The 20,205-nt window shown below is 42.6% G+C and overlaps 2 protein-coding genes across 3 annotated transcripts; both read right to left on the bottom strand.

Annotated features, from left to right (window-relative positions):
• Positions 1 to 4,419: 4,419 nt before the first annotated feature.
• b3gnt9 (UDP-GlcNAc:betaGal beta-1,3-N-acetylglucosaminyltransferase 9) lies at positions 4,420 to 9,651 on the bottom strand. Its single transcript, XM_034587447.1, has 8 exons — positions 9,325 to 9,651; positions 8,206 to 8,340; positions 7,984 to 8,094; positions 7,787 to 7,906; positions 7,078 to 7,440; positions 6,344 to 6,585; positions 5,995 to 6,250; positions 4,420 to 5,908 (listed from the first exon to the last, which is right to left on the bottom strand). The coding sequence occupies exons 3-8, from the start codon at positions 8,092 to 8,094 to the stop codon at positions 5,540 to 5,542; spliced, it is 1,461 nt and encodes a 486-aa protein (XP_034443338.1). The 5' UTR covers positions 8,206 to 8,340; positions 9,325 to 9,651; the 3' UTR covers positions 4,420 to 5,539.
• A 2,344-nt stretch (positions 9,652 to 11,995) lies between these two features.
• Positions 11,996 to 20,169, bottom strand: bbs2 (Bardet-Biedl syndrome 2). 2 transcript variants are annotated; one of them, XM_034588825.1, is made up of 18 exons: positions 20,040 to 20,169; positions 18,963 to 19,097; positions 18,453 to 18,680; positions 18,180 to 18,305; positions 17,962 to 18,024; positions 17,726 to 17,803; positions 17,434 to 17,538; positions 17,180 to 17,266; positions 16,935 to 17,070; positions 16,511 to 16,650; positions 16,228 to 16,357; positions 15,961 to 16,132; positions 15,369 to 15,498; positions 15,154 to 15,273; positions 14,609 to 14,746; positions 14,101 to 14,213; positions 13,506 to 13,654; positions 11,996 to 12,633 (listed from the first exon to the last, which is right to left on the bottom strand). In XM_034588825.1, exons 2-18 carry the CDS (start codon positions 19,077 to 19,079, stop codon positions 12,527 to 12,529), a joined length of 2,139 nt encoding a protein of 712 aa, XP_034444716.1. In that variant the 5' UTR covers positions 19,080 to 19,097; positions 20,040 to 20,169; the 3' UTR covers positions 11,996 to 12,526. The 2 variants fall into 2 exon arrangements, with proteins under 2 accessions (XP_034444716.1, XP_034444717.1); XM_034588826.1 differs by having other exon boundaries at positions 15,369 to 15,503; positions 15,966 to 16,132.
• Between the last annotated feature and the right edge of the window lie 36 nt (positions 20,170 to 20,205).

Raw genomic sequence — 20,205 nt, 5'->3', positions numbered from 1 at the left:
TGGTTAAGTTTAGGTTTGAGTTAAATCTGCAGGAAATGAACACAAGTCTTTGTAATGTCCCCGAAGGTGACCTGTGACGTGTCCATTTGAGCAGAGGCGTCCATGTTTGCCGTCATGTCCTCTGCATCACACCCATCTCTCTCTTTTTTTCTTTCTCTGCACTCTCTTCACCTTCCTCCCTCCACGATGTCTGCATTTATTTCTCTGTTGCCAAATGCTTATAGCCAAAGATGTTTCAGGATGATTTTAATTTGATCCGCAGACATCATCGCTGTAAAGTGTGTGTGTGTGTGTGTGTGTGTGTGTGTGAAAACATCCCGAGGAGCGAGGTGTGTGTTGATCCTGTCATCGCCGTAGTAACTTCTCGACCTGCCGACAGTAATCACACAGAACAAGAACACGAGACTCATGTGTCGGTCCTGTCTATCACAGGGATGTTTACAGCTGGAGACACATGAACAGTAGTAAGAACCGGTGTCGTCCCTGTTGTGCGTGTCTCTTGTGCGGTGGTTATTGTTGTCACAGAGCTGTCATTGAAATATTTACCATTGTTTCTTTGTGCGTTCGGGACATTTGACCCCATTGATGCTTGAGTGCAGGTTGCACCTCCCTCCTCTAATGTAAACGTTTAAGTTCCTTTTGATTATAAGCGACTGAATAAACTGTGTATTAATTTGAATACACATGTTCTCTGTTATTGTCCCTTCATAAAATCCCGTTTGCTTTTTATCTTGTCACAGTTGCTTGATTTGTGATTACGTGTGAATGCATCGGGGGGGAAGTCGGCGCTCGTGTACGTGAACATTTTATTGTGTTGAGAATTAAATGCATAAATGGGACTTAAAAAAACAAAAAACGGGTGAGATTTATTGTTTTGAGGTAGCGTCATGTAGAAGAGTTTTTAAAACTTCCTTCACAGTGTTATTTTTTATCTTGTAAATGTTCCCAGACAACACAGCTGAGTAAATTAATTCATCCCTCATGGAAACCAGACTGACTTCCAATAAATGAGTATGAAACCCAGAAGAAGACAAGACAACAAATTCTTGCTAATCACCATTAAACCTCTTTTTAGAATCACTACTAGTCTTACTTTACAATACCTTTCTTTTTCGGCTCGGCTTTGAATTTAAAACCAGAAATTCATGTGTTTTTTTTATTTTATTTTAGATGAAGACCAAGTTAAATAAGAGCAGTTTGATTTCTGTCATGTGATTCCAGTTTTTTTTCTCAGCCTAACTGTTCATTTTTGAATTTCTTCTAATGTATTTGGGTCCTAATGCTTCTGGAGTTGACGTTGATGTACAGATGCTGTAAATAGTTGTGCTCTTATTGTGGTGTCTTCTAATTTACGTACATCTGACGGCTCGGTACAGACACGACTGACTCAGGCCCCGGCTGAGTGGTTTCACATTTATTTCCTTGATTCTAATTCCATTGAAATCTCAGGAGGAGGGATCTGCTCATTAACGATCACTGGAACGTTTAGTTTTCTTTTTCTCAGACCGCTCGGAATCAAAACTTTTTCATGTGCAATGCCGAGGCAGCGTGTTCACAGATGTAGATAAACCTGCTTCAGAAACGCGTTCAGACACAAAGCTCCTTTGTCACGTTTCGACCGGTAGAGTGAACGGTCAGATTTTGGAGTCGAGCTTAAGTTTGTCGCTTGATTTTACGTGTTTACACCAGAAAAACAAAAAACAAAAATCCTTCTCTTGTTGCCAAACGGCCTCCAGTGAGGTGATGTGGGTCCTGGAGCCAGGAGCGATGTTTGATCCGCTCCCTGGTTCCCTGAGACCGGGTAACTCTGGAGCTGATGTGAAATAGAGCTACAGTTATATTCTAACATTTTGCTACCACTTGCTTTTGTGCAAAACAAACATGAGAAATCAATAAGGAAAAAAATTAACACACGAAACTGTTGAACATTGTGCCTCATCTCCCACCGAGCCTGTCTTTGACTTCTGTCTCTCTCTCCTCTGTTAAAAGGAAAAACTTCTTGTACATACGATTTGAGAATGCATATGAATTGCATCATTGTACAGTATGTGTGTGTGTGGGTGTGTTACAGAGAATATCAATAAGCTAACATGGTGTCATGGCCGTCTCAGATGTTTTTAGTTGTCCTGTAGAGAATGACAGGTTGGGTTTTCTAAGATGAGGATTTTTCAGGTTTTTTTCACCATGTCAGTGTTTTTATTATTTGATCTGTTTCTTTTTTTGTGTGTTTGAATCGACAATAAATACCCAGAACACATGATTTTACAAATGCTACTCTGCCAAAACCAAAATCTAGTTGTGCAGAAGATGTTCTCCGAAAAAAGGATATTGTGTGTCGGGAAATTTAATTAAAACCTGAGGGGAAACGGTTCCTTTTCTCCCTCCACCCTTCACAGAATTTGAATAAATTGGTAATTTCCCAAAAGAGCTCATTGGAAGCAGATGGGTCGGAGACAATAAGACAAAAGAAACAAAGAAAACTGAAAGTTGGAGGCAGAATGTGAGTGAAGTAATGACCAGTTATTAGTGGATTTGACAGTTTTGTTAAACCCAGCGCTGCACCACAGATGGTTGATGGTGTGATCATGTGCTGGAGATGGTCTGTTGCATGCTGGGTAGTTAATCTCACCCAAACTCAGGTGGAAACATCACATCCTGGTTTTAAATCAGAAAACTTCAATCCGGAACTTCTGTGTGGTTTTCAATTTCAATTTTTTTCTTTTTATATGTCGCTGAGTGGACGAATGGCTGATTGTGATAATTTATCATGGGTTTCAGTGTTAATCTCACGCTAATGCTTTGTACTGTCTGTTCTTGGTATCACATGTTCTGTCATGTCCCTTATTCCCTGGACTTCGAACCCGTTTCTGGAAATGGGGCAGTTATGCTTAATTAAATCCTGTAAAGTTCATTGGAATGTGGCATTTTATATTTTGAATACTTTAACTTTGTGTATTAAAAGTACATGGATTCATTCAGCATGTCCACTGACAAAAACGGCAATAACATTTGGATGTAGTGCGACGAGACGGGCGACTGAAAGCTTTGCTGGAGCAGAATGTTGTTTTTTTTTTTGACGGCCCCTGATGATGGTTGTTGAGATGAGCTGCTGATGTGCGTTGTTTAGAGAAAAAAAACCCAATGCAACATTTGGACTTTTCTGAAATCAAATGTTCACTGTTCATTGACGACAAAGTTAATTTTATGTGTGTGCAACCAGGATATGAAAAAATCTAATAAAAAATGTGGATGTCAACGAGAATGGGAATGTTTTATTTCTTAGTTTGAACGTTGAAACTCAAACTTTTATTGCACGTTTTTATTTTAAAAATTTTAATCTACTCTCTAAGTGTTTGGAAAGTTACAAATATTTTGTTCTTCCCACTCTGATCTTTAAAATCATCTGTAAACTGATCTGTATTCAAGTAGATTTACAATAATCCAGAAAGAACCTTTTCAACACGAAGTGACCCAAAGTCCAGAGGTGGAAACGTAATTGGACACTTGACTTGTTAATGTCTCTCGAGCAGCTGTTTGTCGTTAAAATGTTGGTTCATGCATGAAACGAGCTGATGTGGCGCTGAGTCCACTGAGGTGTTGTTTCTGTTTTTTTGTTTTTTTAACATGTCATTTAGCTGATGCTTTTATCCAAAACAACTTCCAAGTAGTGCATTTAACATCTATGAGGGGCCATTTGGGATCAGCAACTTGACCAAGGACATATCTACATGGGCTGGGATTCAAGCCACCTTCCTTCTGGTTGGAGGACGACCACTCTACCCCTCAGCCACAGCAGCTCTCAAGCAGATTGATACGATAATAATGAGACTAAAATGGTAAAATGTTAGTTGGTTTGGCAACACTACGATAAAAAGTAGTAAAAGTGCAAACCTCCACCAAGGCCCAACTTATTTAAATTCACACACTCATAAATATTAGTCCCCTAAACTGATATTTTTCAATAAGATCTATGAATTATTCTCTTAAGAAGTCAATGAAAATGTATGAACAAAAAGCCTCCTGGATCAACCCCCCGATCCAGATCTGCACCAGAATCTGTCAGGACCAAGTCGTGTGGATGAGCAGATGGTGAAGAAGAACCTGTTTATTAGACGGACGTGTTTCCTGGCCAACGATCAAGAGACAACATGACGAGAGAGGAAACAGCTCATGAACCGGAGACACCAGCTCACCTCTCAAACATGGTGCTGGTCACGTTGTAGCTGGAGCACGTGGAGTTTCCAATTCAGTCATCAACACTTATTAGACAAGATTTTTATCATCAACATACGGACAAAGCATCAAGGTGAGGAAGGGAAACATCCTCTTCTACCATCGGAGACACTTCTCAGCCTGGGCTGATGATTTCATTATTAACGAGTTGATTTTACCTTTTAAAAAAATAGATAAAACACATTATTTTTGATGATAACGTTTCTCTTTCAGCATTTTTAACACGGAACATTTTGACAGCAGAGGAGTGTAGATATGTAAAGAGTGATAAAGACAAATAAAATTAAACTAAGTTAGAATTATAAAGAAAAACTGGAAGTCCAGTCTTCAGAGTCATTCAGCAGAGGTTGTGTGTGTGTGTGTGTGTGTGTCTATGTGTGTGTGTGATGGTCCCAGCTGGTTCCTGCTGTGCAGCTGGTTTCCATTTAAGCATTTGTTGTTCCTCCAGGGAAACAGATAAAGTCACCATTTGTCCGTTTCTATCAAGCAAAACAAAGAGAAGAGGAACATCTCTGCAAATGATTCACATCGGGAAACTAAAAAAGTCTCCGCTGCTTAACTGTGTTTACAGTCGCGTCCTCAAAGTCACACATTTAACACGGTCACGGTCTCACACACACACATTTACACTTGGATGAGGTTAAACCGGCTAACCACTCAATCTTGAGGTGAATTCCTAATTTGAGCATCTGCCAGCCCACCAGGCTCCACTGGGGTCCACCGGGCTCCACTGGGCTCCACTGGGGTCCACTGGGGTCCACCGGGCTCCACTGGGGTCCACTGGGGTCCACTGGGCTCCACCGGGGTCAACTATGGTCCTCATGGCGTTAATGTCATCACAAACCCGTCAGCAGACGTCCGTGTGCAGCCTAAAATTTGTTTCCTGCACGTGCTCCAGGTACAAATATCCACTTCTTGGAATGGAATGGTTAGTGGGAGCAATGCAAACCCTCATTTAAGTTTGAAAGGAACCGTGAGCATGTACAGACTCACAGTGGGATGTATGGTCAACCTTGAAGGTGACTCTGTAGTAACACAACACATTCTGATTAGATTACACATTCAAAAGTCAAGAGATCCAACAGACAGATGGGGGCTCACGTGGCAAAAGCCTAAATTCTCTTTTGGATTCAAGTTTGAAGGACATTTGCTGATTAATTTCCCCCGAGTTGATCTGCCAGGATCTGGATAAACTCTCACAAGACTCAGCTGTGAACATGTCATCCTGTTTTCCAGTGGGCCACAGATCCGGCATGAGCACCACCATTTTGTATTCGCTGGAGCTCGTGCAGATCCCACCCAGTCCTTAATGCATGACGAACACCCGCTTCTCGCCGTAGTCCGTCTCCTCCCCCGTCTCCTCTCCCGTCTCCTCTCCCGTCTCCTCCCCCGTCCTCCCCCTCCACTTGAAGGCCGAGGACGCCAGGCTGCTCCGGTTGTGGCAGCTCAGGTCGGGGTCATGCAGGAGGTTCCACATGAGCCAGATCTGCGGGACACTGAGGCTGTGGACCACCATGAGTTCTCTGTAGAAACAGGGGTTGAACGTCTGAAGGTGGGGCGCCGCTGACGGCCGGGGAATCCCAAAGGTCCGGAAGCCCTGGTGACGTGACGGTTTGACGCTGATCAGCTGGAGGCACATTCCCAGAAAGACATCATCAATGGGGAACAGCTCCACCTAGAGGACGCAAAGAGATGATTGTCGATCATAGAATTCAAAAACGTACAAAAAGGCTCCAACTTCTTTTTCTAGTTTTGAAGCACCTGTTGACACGCAGAGCTCAGTCTCCGAGCCGTATGTCCCGACATCACAAACCCTCCTCCTCCAGCGTAGTTTGGGTACAGACCCCCCCCATACACGAACTCCGGCACGTAGTACTTGGAGCTACGTCGGCGAATGGGTTTGGCATGAATGATAATATCCCCGACAAACAGATCCTCCTCTGGCTTTTCACCTTGAAGCATCTCCAATATGTTCTCCACATTCACATACACGTCAGCGTCACCCTTGAAAATGAACCTGTGCGACAAAGGAAAACAGAAAACGTGTCACGTACGAGTCACAGGCTGAGAATGTGAAAAACTCACGACTCTTTTTTGTTTAAACACTGACTTGACTTGAGGACAGCTGCTGTTCACCCATTTCAGAAAATGTGTTTCCTTCAGCGTCAGGTTGAAGAAGGTGTCCTCAAAGTCCCAGAGCAGGATGTCCTGGAACGTTTGACTCTCGTAGGTGAGGAGGCGATCCCACAGAGGCAGAGCCGTTCGATTCCTGGGAACCCCGAGCAGGAAAACCGTACGAATGGTAACGCCGTTAGGGAACAGTCCCTCCTTCCCCCATGTCCGACGGACCACCTAAAGGAATCGAGGCAGGAGAAACAAAGGTTAGCGGTTTTCATGTCAGCTTGGTTTTTGATTAACAGAATCTTGCCACGATGGGGCCACGGTCTCAAACTACCGCCCATACATGTGTTCGACCAATCGCGAGTCGGTCTCATCTGTCAATCATGTCTTTCACCCTGTTTTTATAGCATCAAATTACTAATAAAAAGTTATCGGAACCATGAACACGTGAACAAACATCAGTGCGATAAAAACTACGTAAAATGACAGAATCCATCTTTGAGAAAACTTTATTTGATGTGTACTTTGACTTCTAGTTTGGTCCACGTCCCGTCTGCTAACATGGAGGAGGCATGGTTTATGACCTATGCTGCAGCCAGCCACCAGGGGGCAATAGAGATGTTTTGGCTTCACTTTTCGGGAGGTATCATGTTCTACATTCCGCCTATGATCCAATACGAAGCCTAAATTCAACAACAACAACAACAACACATCATAATTTACCTGACGCTTGTCAAAATCCACCGCAACAGATTTGACTGCGATGAGCATGTAGGGAGCTTCGCCTCCTTCTTCCTCCTCTGCTCCTCGGATGTGACATTTCTCCGGCTGGTTGATGAGCAGATTGAAGTCCCTGTTGTCCTTCTCTCTCAAGTAGCCTTCAAAGTCAAACGGTGGCATCGTGGGCAGGGGCTTGGCAGCAGGTTTGGTCGGCGCGGCATTCCTCCGTCGCGACTTTGATTTCCCCTTAGATTTGAGCGGTGGTTTGGACTTGGCCTGAGGAGCTTTGGACTTGGCCTGAGGATTTTTGGACTTGGACTGGGGCTTACAGGCAGGCAGCTGTGGCTCCGATGGGCTGGAGGGGAACTTGGATATGAGACAGAGGACAAAGGACATTAAAGGAGACCTTATATTTGTCTTTCCTTAAGTGTGTTGTATATGTTTTTTGTGTATGTAAAAGGTTTTGCAAAATCAAAAATCCCTCAGCCCCTGGTAAATGGAGCTAAAAGTGTTTCTGACAGAGGCTGAAAAGAGGAGCTGCAGCATTGGACAGTGAAGTGATGTGTTTTCTGAACATTAGAGCAGGTTATGTTCAGGCTAAAAGGTTTTTCACGGACCAAAGAGCAAACTTAGTTCATCAAAACCTGCAATTTGGTGACATAAAACTATTTGGTTGTGATACATTCATGCAAACAAATGATGGGGGTCATACCTCTTGAGACTCCTGGCCCCCTTTGGCCCCACTGGCCCCCAGCAGTGTCCGACTGGAGCTGGTGGAGCCGTGGATCTCCAGCTTCCACTGAGGTCTGTCCCACCCAGAGGAGACCGCCACCTGCAAACAAGGCTGGTGTTAGAGGGAGCGTTTGAAATGTCGGATGAGTTATGTGCTCCGACTGTTTCCGTCCTCACCTGTCGAGCGTAGAGCAGCAGACAGAACAGAACCAACAGCAGCATCGTGCACATCACATCTCCCTTCACGTGGAGGATCCTCCTTATCGCCACCATCCTCCTCCTCATCATCTGTTGAAGACACTTGAGTTAAATACTAAAGGAATTCTCTGGCTGCTTTACAGCTTTTCTGTAACAATACATTCCACTGTTGTTATCAGACGTGTGCTGTCGTATCCTCACCTGTTTGCTACGGGGCTGAGAAGTCGCTCTGAGATGGAGGCCACTCAGATTGATTTGGTCCTCGATGCAGATCAATCACATGACTGGATGTGTGTCCATCGTGTCTGTCTCCGTCCTCCACTGCTGCTCAGACACCTGCAGGACAACAACAAGAACATAAACCAGGACAAACCCACAAGAAGAAGATAAACTGTCCAGGATGTGGAAGCTCTGGTTTTAAAGGTCTTGCTCAGACCGTCTAATGCAGTAAAATCTTATTTTGATAAGATGAGATGAGATAAGATAAGATGAGATAAGATGAGATAAGATGAGATGAGGTAAGATGAGATAAGATGAGATGAGGTAAGATATGATAATTCTTTACTAGTCCCACTTTTGGGAAATTTACCCTGTTACCACAGCAAATAGGGAATAGTGACATATACACTCGGTAAAGATTATCAATAAGTAAAAAATACAATATAAACATAACCATAAAAGATAGAAATATGTACATTGTAAAAAATATACAAACACTATAGCAGTATTGCACATATATGATATTGACATTGCACAGATTTGACTAGTCCCACTATGGGAAAAATTGCCTTGTAATTGAATAGAATATATGTCACAGCATTGAAAATGACTATTGCACAGTCAGTTAAGTTAGTTTCATGTGATCACTTTGATTAAACACTTCCCACTAACATGGTTTTAACAGATCAGAGATCACAACACGTATAATTAAAGTATTTGTTCTGGATTCAGAGTTTTCCATGGACCCGCTGCTGCTCAGGAGGAGGGGGAGTGTCTCTTATGTAAGTGAACATGAGGGTACCAACTATTTCAAAGAACACTGTGTCCCAACATCCATGTCATGGAGAGCAATTCTCACTAAGTGACTCTGTGCGAGTAGAACTACGAGGAACTGGTCACAGATAATGTTCCTGACCAGCATTTGTCCAAATATGTTGTGTGTGTGTGTGGAACTGATCCCAACATCTGTCCTGCAACCTCATGCAGGAAAGAGATTTTGAATGCTGCACGTTTTTATCTTATCAACAATGAATCTGCAGAGTTTCATTATGTTAAAGTGCAGGAAAAGTTTCTCCATGAATTCTATTCATTCAAACTTACCAGACGAGGCAGAGGAGGAGGAGGAGGAGGAGGTCAAAGTGAAAACATCTGTCCTGCTGCTGCTGAGGCTCCTCTCTGCTCAATGCACCGGAGAAGTGAAAAGTTCCGGAGAAAGTTTTCAGAAGAAAAAAGTTCCAGTGAGGAAAAGAGGAGCTGCAGAGTGTGTGTGAGTGTGGGTGTGTGTTGGTGTATGTGTGTGTGAGTGTGTGTGTGTGTGTGAAGAGGAGACAGAAGATGAAACAGCAGATGTGACGTTTCAGAGTAGAGCTGCTGGACTCATGATGCATTCAAGTGCTGTGGGAAATACAAACATCACAAGTTGTCTGGTGGAGAAAGTGCGAGCGGGTTTGGAGTTGAAGATATTTTCTGGATAAAATGACTGATAACTGCACCATCAGCAAACCAGAACAGATCCTTTCTCCAATGACAGCAAACATGAAGATGTTATGTCTTGTATGTGAACGTTCAAACTAACATGTTTAGCTCAAATGTTTTAATAATGAAATAACACAACCAACATTGAAAAAGGTACAGACAAAATGAAATATGTAAAGGAAATCAATCTTTATATACATTTACTTTATGTAAATAAAGATGGACGACGTGACAGCTTCCAAAAGTGAAGCCAAAAACGTCTTGATCGCTCCCTGGTGGCAGGCTGCAGCATAGGTCATAAACCCCGCCCACCTCCTTGTTTGCATTATGGGACATGGACCAAATTAAAGAACAAAGAACAAGATGGTGAATATCCATTGTAGGTTTGTGGGTCTTCCGCAGATGTTAGCGACCACCAGAGGATGTTGTACACGTCAAACAGGGCTTCTGTCAGTTTGGGTGGTTCTCATCACACTAATGTTTGTTCAAGTTTGTTTCAGGTAAGTTTTAATGAGTTATTTAAAAAACAAGGTGAAAATTCAAGATTGAACCACTGAACCACAACATATCTGACAACTAAGGAGACAGTAGCCAAATGACGGAGCCGACTAGAAGCACTTGAAAGCAGCATCCCCCTTTTTAAAAAAACAAAAAAAAGCTGACCACGTGGTTCAAACTGGAGCTGAACAAACCAGATGCCAACACAGCAACCAGGGAGGATGGAAAAGAAGAGAAGAAGAGAGAAGGGATAAATAGAAGGGGGGAGAGAGAGAGAGAGAGAAACATAAAATCATGAGTCATGAGTTTACTTCTTGGAGGAATTCAGAGACCAGGTCCAGCTACAGAATCCAAATACAGAAAGTGTTGCTCAATGACGTTGGGAAGGAAAAAGAAAGAGAAGTGCTGAAACACAAAGAAAAGGAAAGAGGAGAAGGAGGAGAAGAGTAGAGAGATGATGAAGAGCAGAAGGACAGAAGAGATGAAGAGATAAAGAAAGTGCAGGATCTGTTTTCAACGCACTTCCCCCCTGGTTTTATTGAGCTGCAAGCAGACAACATATTGACCTGTGACATTCCAGAGGAATAATATATTATTAATATTCTGGTAAAATGTATCACTTATATATCTGAATGCAGTAAATATCCTATTATTTACTCCTTAAGCTGCAAACGCACCAGAATTTAATTTAGGTTTCTCTCAGGCCCAACCCCTCCGGCAAGATTGGTAGAAACCGGTTTCGTCGTTTTTTTGCAAATCCCTGATAAAAATAAACATGGGTAGTAAAATAACAAGTGAAGTTTCCTCAAGGGAAGCACAAAACCCTCATCGGCTCCAGCAGAGCTGCTCAGAGCGGTGACATCACTCTGATAATTACACAATTTGAAAACATGAAACCACTTTTCTCTAGAAACGTGGTTAAGTTACTATGGTTCATCTGTTCTGCAGTTTGAAGACAGAGAAACCATTACAGCACGGGACTGAAGCAGAAATCCACGAGACAAAAGTGCTGGGCTGCTCTTTTAGGAAGAGGACTGGTCATATCAAAATGTCCAAGAAGGAAGAAAACATCCCGTAATGATCCTGCAACAGAGTCGACGGCCACACCAACTTTTTAAAACACAAGTTAATTTAATAACAGTTTCCTCTAGCACAAACACACCATTACATTTACAATCTCTGTGCGGGGTCTATAAAAGGTAAACAAACACACAGCGTCGGTCCTCTGTCACATTCATTAATTTAAAATAGAGTTTTCTTTACAAACACCAACACGAACACACAGCAGCAGCTGGGAGCAGAGATCTGAGCGAGTGAGTCGTGTCTCAGGAGCGTCGTCAGGCCGGCAGGTCGCTGTGTCTGACAGGAAGCTGCTCTGTCTCGCTCCAGCTGTGCTCTCTCTAAACATCAGTCAGCTGGATTAAACAGTCTGAGTGCTGAGCCAGCACGCGCTCACTTCCCCTGTGGGAGTCATCGACTGTGAGTAAAGATGGACGACATGACAGCTCTCCACTCTGCAGGGTAGGTCATAAGCCCCTGTCTCTTCCATGTTAGTGGAAGAGACATGGACCAAAACAAAAAGTCAAATAAATGTTTCTCAAAGATTGTTTTTGGGCTTAGTTTCTGAACGGTGGGAGGAAGCGGAGACGCGTCGTCCATCTTTATTTACAGTCTCTGGTTTAAACACTTTGATTCACTTTTTAACTTTAGATAAAAAATTGTGCAACATCGATGTAAAGTTCCTTATTCTTATCAACTGATGCTGTCAGACACATTTTTGTTTTGGAACAGCTTCAACATGCTGAAACCTTTGGATAAATTAATTATAATATATTATTCTAAAGCACAGCTGCACTCACACTGATCAGATCGGTTCCTGTACTTGTGGCAAACGGTTTGATTAAAGTCTCCGCTCCCTGTTCTGGTTCCAGCTGAACTCCCTTAACTCTCTACTCTCTGTCACTCCCACATTAATGTGGACTCTTCTCTAGCTGAGTCAGACTCAACATAATCTTCTCCTCCAAAAACCTACAGACTAAGATGGAAATTTTTACCAGTGCACTAAGTCTGTGGTCAGCATTTTGACTTCTGATCTTACAGAATTTTAGGTTTGGAGGAGCTGGTGCCAATGCTGCTGCCAGACTCTTGCTAAAACTAAGTCATGGAAAAAGATGGATTAAGGCTAAAACAGTGTTTCTCAGTGCTTTCAAGTCGACAGATATTTCTTGTCTCAGGCTCATCCTTCCTGGTGTGATGCAGGAAACAGTTCACTGTTAAAGTCCTCATCAGCTGTGCTCAGGAGCGTCTCTCTCCAATCTGCATCCCGCCCTCAGGAGGAGGCCGTGCCAGCTCTCATGATCCTGAACAGCGAGTTGACGTTATTGCTTTTGATGGCGTCTCGGCAGGCGGAGATCACTTGGTTCTTGGGTTTACCCACTGCAGAGGAGGAAGAACAGAGGAGGATGAACAGAGGAGGATGAACAGAGGAGGATGAACAGAGGAAGATGAACAGAGGAAGATGAACAGAGGAAGATGAACAGAGGAGGACGAACAGAGGAGGATGAACAGAGGAGGATGAACAGAGGAGGACGAACAGAGGAGGACCAACAGAGGAGGACCAACAGAGGAGGACGAACAGAGGAGGACGAATAGAGGAGGACGAATAGAGGAGGATGAATAGAGGAGGATGAACAGAGGAAGATGAACAGAGGAAGATGAACAGAGGAAGATGAACAGAGGAGGATGAACAGAGGAGGACGAACAGAGGAGGACCAACAGAGGAGGACGAACAGAGGAGGACGAACAGAGGAGGACGAATAGAGGAGGATGAATAGGAGACAGATGAAATTAAGTTTTAACGCTCTGCTCATTGTCATTTGTAGCTGAAATCAGTGTTAATGCCTGTTTCTTTTCTTCTTCTTGAGGTTTTATACAGTATACATACTATCGATGATAACACATTATGAGTGGGTTACGTCCCTGCCATGGACTCCAATGCCAATCTCTCCTAACCAAGCTACACCTCAGCGCCAGAGCTGGAGAAGATGACGTGTACAATGAGATCAAGAGTGTTGTATCCCTGTCAAAACTTTCTTCATCCCCAACTAATGTGCTATTTGCACTATGCTACCAAATAAAACCCCCAGAAGACAGTGAAAAGTTGATCCAGTGGTTAATTAGATGATAGAAAACAAACATCACTAATCAGAGTACTTTATGAAATGTGAGTGGACATAAACCAAAGTTACACAGTGTCTTATATACACAAACACACACAAATACACACACACCCACGCGCAGTGGCCTACCTCGGAGTCTACCTGCCCGCTGTATGGCCAGGTTGACCGACTTGAGACAGGCCAGTAGAGCATTGTGGTTGTTGGAGCGAATCTTATACTCGTTGACGAGATCTCTGTTCAGATCATAGAGCTCCCTGTAGCGCTTCTTCATCACGATCCTACAGTTTGCAGATGTGGAAAAGAAAATAAAGCAAATTGAAACAGAGCAGATATTTTTCCCAGTAGACATTTTGAATTGTCCTTGTATGAAAGGCACAATTAAAACTGAACATTAATAAGGAATCTTGTATATAAACTGTTCCAGGAGGCTGTGAATGACACCCTGGTTCTGGAAGATGCTGACAGACACAGAAAGCAGCCGTCAGAACTAAACGTTCCCAACTACACATAATAATATGGTAACTTCTCACAGGTTTATTCTGAGGTTTGTTCCTGTTTATTTGTGCTTTGGAACGTAAACAGCCATGAAACAATCAGAAAATACATCTTTCTCTTCTTGAGCTGAGGGGGAGGGGCACATTTCTAGTGGTGCATTGTCCATAGTTCACCTTTAACATACTGTCACTGAATAAAGTGGTAGAGTGTGATCGGTGCAGTAACTCACAAGTCCCCCATAAGGCGAGCATCCTCTGCTTGCACCAGCATGTTCCTGATGTAGTTGGAGTGGTCGGCCATCTCTGCAGTTAACTTCTGGTGGACGGAGTGGAACTCATCCACCTGGCATGAAGACATTAAAGAGCCAGTGTTAATGCACCACAGAGGAAAACGTATGTTTCTGGTGTGATTCATTAACAGGTCGAGGCTACGATGTAATCACAATAAAGAAAAACAGCTCATGTTTGTAGTAAAGACACTTCTGCTTTCACAGGAGCTGATGCTACAACAGCATTTAATAAACTCTTTTAATCAGTTGAGCAGCAAAGAGGCAAACAGACAAACTAGACAAACATTTTTTGGAATATTAACTGACTTCACAGCCTTGTAAAAAGGTTCTTACACAGAATAACAGTCATAACAGTGATTCTGTGGGTTAATATGATGAGAAGTGTTGAGAAGCTTTAGAGGAATAAGCAGCAAACATGTTGGACAGAATCCAAAAAATAACACCAAACCTCAGTGAGTGTAGTTCTCAGCTCTTCAAAGTAATCAGGGAAGTCTGCCTCTGCTGACAGGTCCTCTATTGCCAGGAAGGAGGCCAGTGATTGGACCAGATCGCCTGCCAGGTCGATGTCATCAGTCATCAGAGTGATCTGATTGGTCAGATTAGGAAATTCATTATGTAACTGAGTGATTTTTTTTTTCATTTTACATCTGTGAGCTGTAAATAAACTAATTAAGAAAGTACAAGCATGGATAAGTTTATGACTGTACATGGAGTAATTTGATCCTTTGCTACATAGCATGCGCAACAGAAATCATTACTTTCAATTGACCTCATTTCTGATCAATTTAAATAACTGTGAACATCAGATTATAATGTAGATTGTTGCTTATTTTATTTCCAAATAAACCACAGATTCTATTTAGTTCACAGATATTTCGATATACTGTGAAACACTATGATTTTGTGTATAAAAGTTTATGTTGAACTATAAATCTCATTGATTCTCTTGTTCATGTAAATATTAAGCTCATTGTGATAAAGGTGTTTGTGTACCTGTCCATTGGAGGCCATGCTGATAGACAACAAGCCCCCTCCTCTCAGTGAATTAAAGGTGACATCAGGATTTTCTACTCCCTCTGGAAGCAGGAAGTTCTGATTCAGCCACATCACCACCTACATTCACACACACGGAAACATGTTTATAACACTGATCAGAATCACTCTTTCTATTACTCTTTGTCTCAAAGCGAGTCCCTGGGACAGCTCACCCTCTGTGGTCGCTCGCTGATGCTGAAGGTGACACTTCCAGTGGGCGGAGCGGCCGACGAGTCAAAGTTGATGTCGTACATCGAGAAACGAGGCAGCTGACGAGTGATTTCAAACACGTGGTACTGAGTGCTGGAGAGGACAACAAGATAAAGACAAAACAGTGTTGTTAATACAATAAATACAGTTATTGTCATCGTTATCATGGAGCAATCACAGATATGGACACAAAGTGTTTGTTATTACCAGGTCTCTCGTGAATATGCAGGTCTGGGGTGTGTTATTACCTCTGCCAAGGAGTTTTTTTATCAGAGTTTGTTTGTTTGTCAGCAGAGAATGGATATTTTGTCTGCATTTAATTAAAACAGTTTAAAGATAATGTCTGTGTACATGCAATATGTATTTGATCTCAATATGTAATATGGTCATTTTATGTATTATATGTACTTTTTGAGTCTGTTGAGCTCAATGGGGGAAGCAAGGCTGCAGAGTCCGGTCTCATTCACTTCTAATAACAGCTTTTTTAATCCGTACGTGTAAGACATCATGAAATCGTGAAATTACCTTAAATGTCAACATTCACACACATCTTACCTAGTCTTCCCTCCCACAAAGGCTTTAATGTGCAGATCCACTGGGATGTCTTTAGGTGGGACGATGGGGACTCTGACAGAGCCCGACAGGTTCTGGACACTGGGGTGGACCACGTGACTCTCACCCTCAAAGATCCCCTCTGCAAAGATCAGCACTGCGCGGATAATTGTTTCTGTAAAAGGATAAGAGGGGGATTCAGGGATTATTAGTATTTACTCAGTCATTTATGTGCAGACAATTCACAGCTAAGGTATTGGAAATCTTTACCATTTGGTGTTGAAATGCTGAGCTCAACATGAGCCTTCTGGGCCTCTGTAGCAGGTCTCACGGAGAGCGCCGTCTGGAGCTGAGTGTTGGCTGGAATTACACCAATCCCACTGTTTGTTTCTGACACACCCTGAAACAAGGACAGTTTGTATGGATGTTAGCAGAAACAATAACATACAGCCAAGTGTCTGACAAAACAGACACAAATCAGCAGGGCCGAGTTTTCACACCTCAGGAAAAAACAAAAGTCTGGATGGATGAAAAGCGATAGTAACATGTGCACCTTAGCGTTCTCTTCATAGTTCCGTAGCTCGAGCAGCAGATTCTGTCTGCGATGGCTGAGCTCTCTGATGAGGTCCTGCTCAGCACTGGAGTCCATGAGATTCCCTTTCAGGTCCTTACTGGCCGGCAGGTAACCTCGAACTACAGGATACACACATTGATGTGAAGTAGTAGAAGTAGTATGAAGTATTTAGGAACTGGGAAGTTGAAATGTTTGTGAACATGCACAACGTACACACTTTCATCTTTATGAGACTATTGAAGACATAACATTACTAGTAAAGAGTTAGTAAACATTTGTGATAACATGAATGGACAGTTTATACACAGTATAAATAAATTATAATCACAAAGACATAAAAAAATGCATTGGTCCACGAATGTGTGTAAAGGTCCATATTCAACCAACATGACACATGACTCACCCTCTCCTTCTATGGAGGTGCAGATGAGTTGTTTCTGTCCGTCCAACCTGTAGTCGCCCTCCACCACTCCCGCCACAGAGGAGGAGAGGTTGTCTTTGAAAATGACCTCTCCCGTGCGGTCGCTACGAGCATCGATCTGCAACGAAACAGGGAGGAAAAGACTAAATTAGCTATAGCTAGAAAGACGAGAAATTTGAAATTAGCAGAGAAAACATGAGAAAAATCCCATTGCCTAATAAACTGACCTTTCCATTTGACCATCCAGTGATAAGCTCCACAACCCCATCAGCATTCAGGTCGAAGGCATGGATGCTCATTGCATGATTCTTAGACTGAGTTGGGATAGAAAGAAAACATTGGAGACATTATTTACATTCTAGTTCAGGTTAAAGTGGGGAGTTAATCAGTTGTGACCATAATCATGACGACTAAAATGATAAAATATATAAAATGTTACACATATGGCATCTGTAACCCACTAAATGACAAATGTCAGTACCTTGATCCTCCAGTAGCGGGCGGTGCGGTCATAGACTCCAACAGTGCCATTAGCGAGGGCATAGCCAAACCTGCTGCCGTGCATATGGCACAATGATGTGACAGTCTGTGTGAAGAGGAACAGAGAGAATACTTGTCATTTAAAAAGGTGTTGCTCTGCACCAATGCAACACAAAACAGATGAGAAAACTAACAACGATACAAAACACAATGTAAGGTGCTTGAAACCACAACAAAGTCCAAGCAAATTAGTTTTTTTTCAAGTCAAAAAGATGGATTGAGTGCATATTTACCTCATTTTCAGTCATCTCAGACACAAGCTCGTCCTCTTTGAACACTCGGATATCAAAGTCCTCAGATCCAACCAGGAGCTACAAACACAACGCACAATAAGAACAAACAAATTCTTAATTTTTAACAGAACAGTGTACAGTGAGCTACAGAAAACAGGAGACAGCTCAGAAGAAGGCAACAATCCAACTGCAGACACAGAGGCCACACAGCATGTGTCTCAAACTGTGGGACTCACCTCATTTTTCCCATCACCAGTGAAGTCACAGAGCACCAGAGATCTGACGTTATCTCCAGTTACCTGAGAACAGCGTCATGATTATACTTCACAGAAGCTAAACCTGTCTTCCAAGTTAGTTAAACATTGTTGTGTTAGTCCTCGAGCTACTAGATGAAACTTTAATGTAAGATAAACTGAAGTGTAGTCAGACTTCAAACTAGAGTGTGAGTTCTTACCGTCCAGAAGTGGTCATTGCCCTCATAGTCAAAGCCTTGCAGGGCACAATTCCCTCCAATGATGGCAAGAGGAGACGCAATGTCCCCGAGTTTCCCCAACACGATGGTATTGGCTCCATCGGAAACCTACAACCACACAGAGCAGAGACAGAAACAGGTTGTTTAAAACCAAGCGAGGCTCATACACTATATGTAAAGCATTGATTTTCTGTTTTTTGTTAAAAAGAATCAATCCAAATTTATCCCTTCCCTTTTCCTCCCATCTCCGCTCACCTCTCTGTAAAATACATCAGTGTTGTCGTGGACATCGTAGGCCAGCAGGTTGGTTTGGGATCCCACTAACAATGTGTCCCCAGTGGTGTTAGGTCCCAGCTGTCCTGCTGTCAGACAAGTGACGGCCTGGTTGATGTTCAGCAGCGAGATGTCAGAGTCCTGGGTGCTCTGGCTCAGTCGATGGGCCACGGGTCTCTGACCACGAGCATGAGGGTTGTGGATGAAAACCTTTGACAGGGAAAGAAGGTGTGAGGGTGTAATATGTGTAGTATTATGTGTAGTATTACATTAAGAATGTTTTTGTAGTGTTAACAAAGGTTGTGATGAGTACAAGTCTAAAGAGATGTTGGGAAGCACAGAGTGGGTTCTTCTCTTTCTGCAATGTTATGACAAGGCCGTAAACAAGCACCTGAGAAGAATTATATTGTACTCAGACAGCAACTATGCTATTCTATCTACTTTTTCGATCATTATGAATAGAATGAAGTCACATATATCTATTATCCTCACCTTTCCGGCCTGTGTGGCAGCAGTTAGACACGGGTGGACTCCATCAAATTTCCCAATAGTCACCATGCGAGGGTTAATCTTGTGGTTCAGCTTCAGGGTGAATATGGGGACCAACATGGTGCCTGCTGTGTATCCCTAATCAGACAGGAGCAATAGAAGAAACCAGCAGAAAGACAGTGGGAGACGAGTGTTAATCCAGATCATTTCAGATATAACATAGGTCACAGTTAAAGGGATTGTTCACCCAATTCACTTCAATTTTATTGGATATGGCTGCAACGATGTTTAGCCCTGAAACTCCAAGTGTTTTGTGGACTTGAACACTTATATAATGAGTGAACTTTCATTTTTGGGTGAACTGTCCCTTTTAAACTTTTATTTCCAGATTGTGTTGTGATTGTGACATCAAGAAATGTCAACACAACATTTGGAAGTGATAATAATAATGTTTAAGATGAATCAGACTGTTGCTGAGACATTCCCTCTACTGCACAATGTTGTCTGCGTCACATTTAAAACACACATTCACTACTGCACATGTGTGTCTTCACAAAAAGGACAAATGTATTAGTTATTGATCAACAAACACAACTGATCAATAAATCGTTTCAGTTCCCAAAATGTTCACATTGTAATTTAAGGTGAAGACTAATAAAGATTAAACTCAAATCAAACGCACGGGGAACAGAAGGTCACCACGTGCATCTGCGTGATTTTGCTCCACTAATGTCATTACAGGCTTTGCCGCACACATCCAGTGGTGGGTCCCGTTGCCTAGCAACAAGGGTAGCAAGCTAAAGCTCCTTCATCTAGCTAATCTCCCTGTGGTTTCCGGAACAAGTCTATAGATTGTACAACAAATACACAATAACACAGCACTGAATCTACAACACGTACGATATTAATCATATGTAGCAAATAAAATGACCATTATTAGATTTCATAGGAAGCCTAGCTTAACTAGATGACATTAGCATCGCTAGCATACATGTTGCCAGACTTAACTCCAAACTACTGACGAGACAGAAAAGTAAGTTTATCTCTTTAAACAACATCAACACAAACAAACAGTCTCACCTGTTCCCCTCCTCGGCTGCGGATGTGGGTTTTCCGTTAAGTGATAAAGTAGCAAGCTAACGAGCTAGCTACGTAGCGCAACAAGCTGCACGAGATCACAGTGGAGTCCCACAACAACCACCGCTTCCGGTTCCTGTCGGCTGGTTTCAAAATAAAAGCTGTTAAA

The sequence above is a fragment of the Hippoglossus hippoglossus genome, chromosome 6 (assembly GCF_009819705.1).
Source record: "Hippoglossus hippoglossus isolate fHipHip1 chromosome 6, fHipHip1.pri, whole genome shotgun sequence".
NCBI lineage: Eukaryota > Metazoa > Chordata > Actinopteri > Pleuronectiformes > Pleuronectidae > Hippoglossus > Hippoglossus hippoglossus.
The sequence above is the reverse complement of the archived record's forward strand: the minus strand, read 5'-3'. Positions and strand labels throughout refer to the sequence as shown.

What these genes read in the sequence shown, in the direction of transcription:
- b3gnt9 (XM_034587447.1), bottom strand. Translation starts at nt 8,094, where the DNA reads ATGATGAGGAGGAGGATGGTGGCGATAAGGAGGATCCTCCACGTGAAG. An exon ending in GGGGCCAGGAGTCTCAAGAG is followed by an intron (nt 7,441 to 7,786) that starts GTATGACCCCCA and finishes CTCATATCCAAG; the next exon opens with TTCCCCTCCAGCCCATCGGA. An exon ending in TGGATTTTGACAAGCGTCAG is followed by an intron (nt 6,586 to 7,077) that starts GTAAATTATGAT and finishes CGATTCCTTTAG; the next exon opens with GTGGTCCGTCGGACATGGGG.
- bbs2 (XM_034588825.1), bottom strand. Translation starts at nt 19,079, where the DNA reads ATGTTGGTCCCCATATTCACCCTGAAGCTGAACCACAAGATTAACCCT. An exon ending in CTGAGATGACTGAAAATGAG is followed by an intron (nt 17,539 to 17,725) that starts GTAAATATGCAC and finishes CTCTTCACACAG; the next exon opens with ACTGTCACATCATTGTGCCA. An exon ending in GCATGGCCTCCAATGGACAG is followed by an intron (nt 14,747 to 15,153) that starts GTACACAAACAC and finishes CTGACCAATCAG; the next exon opens with ATCACTCTGATGACTGATGA.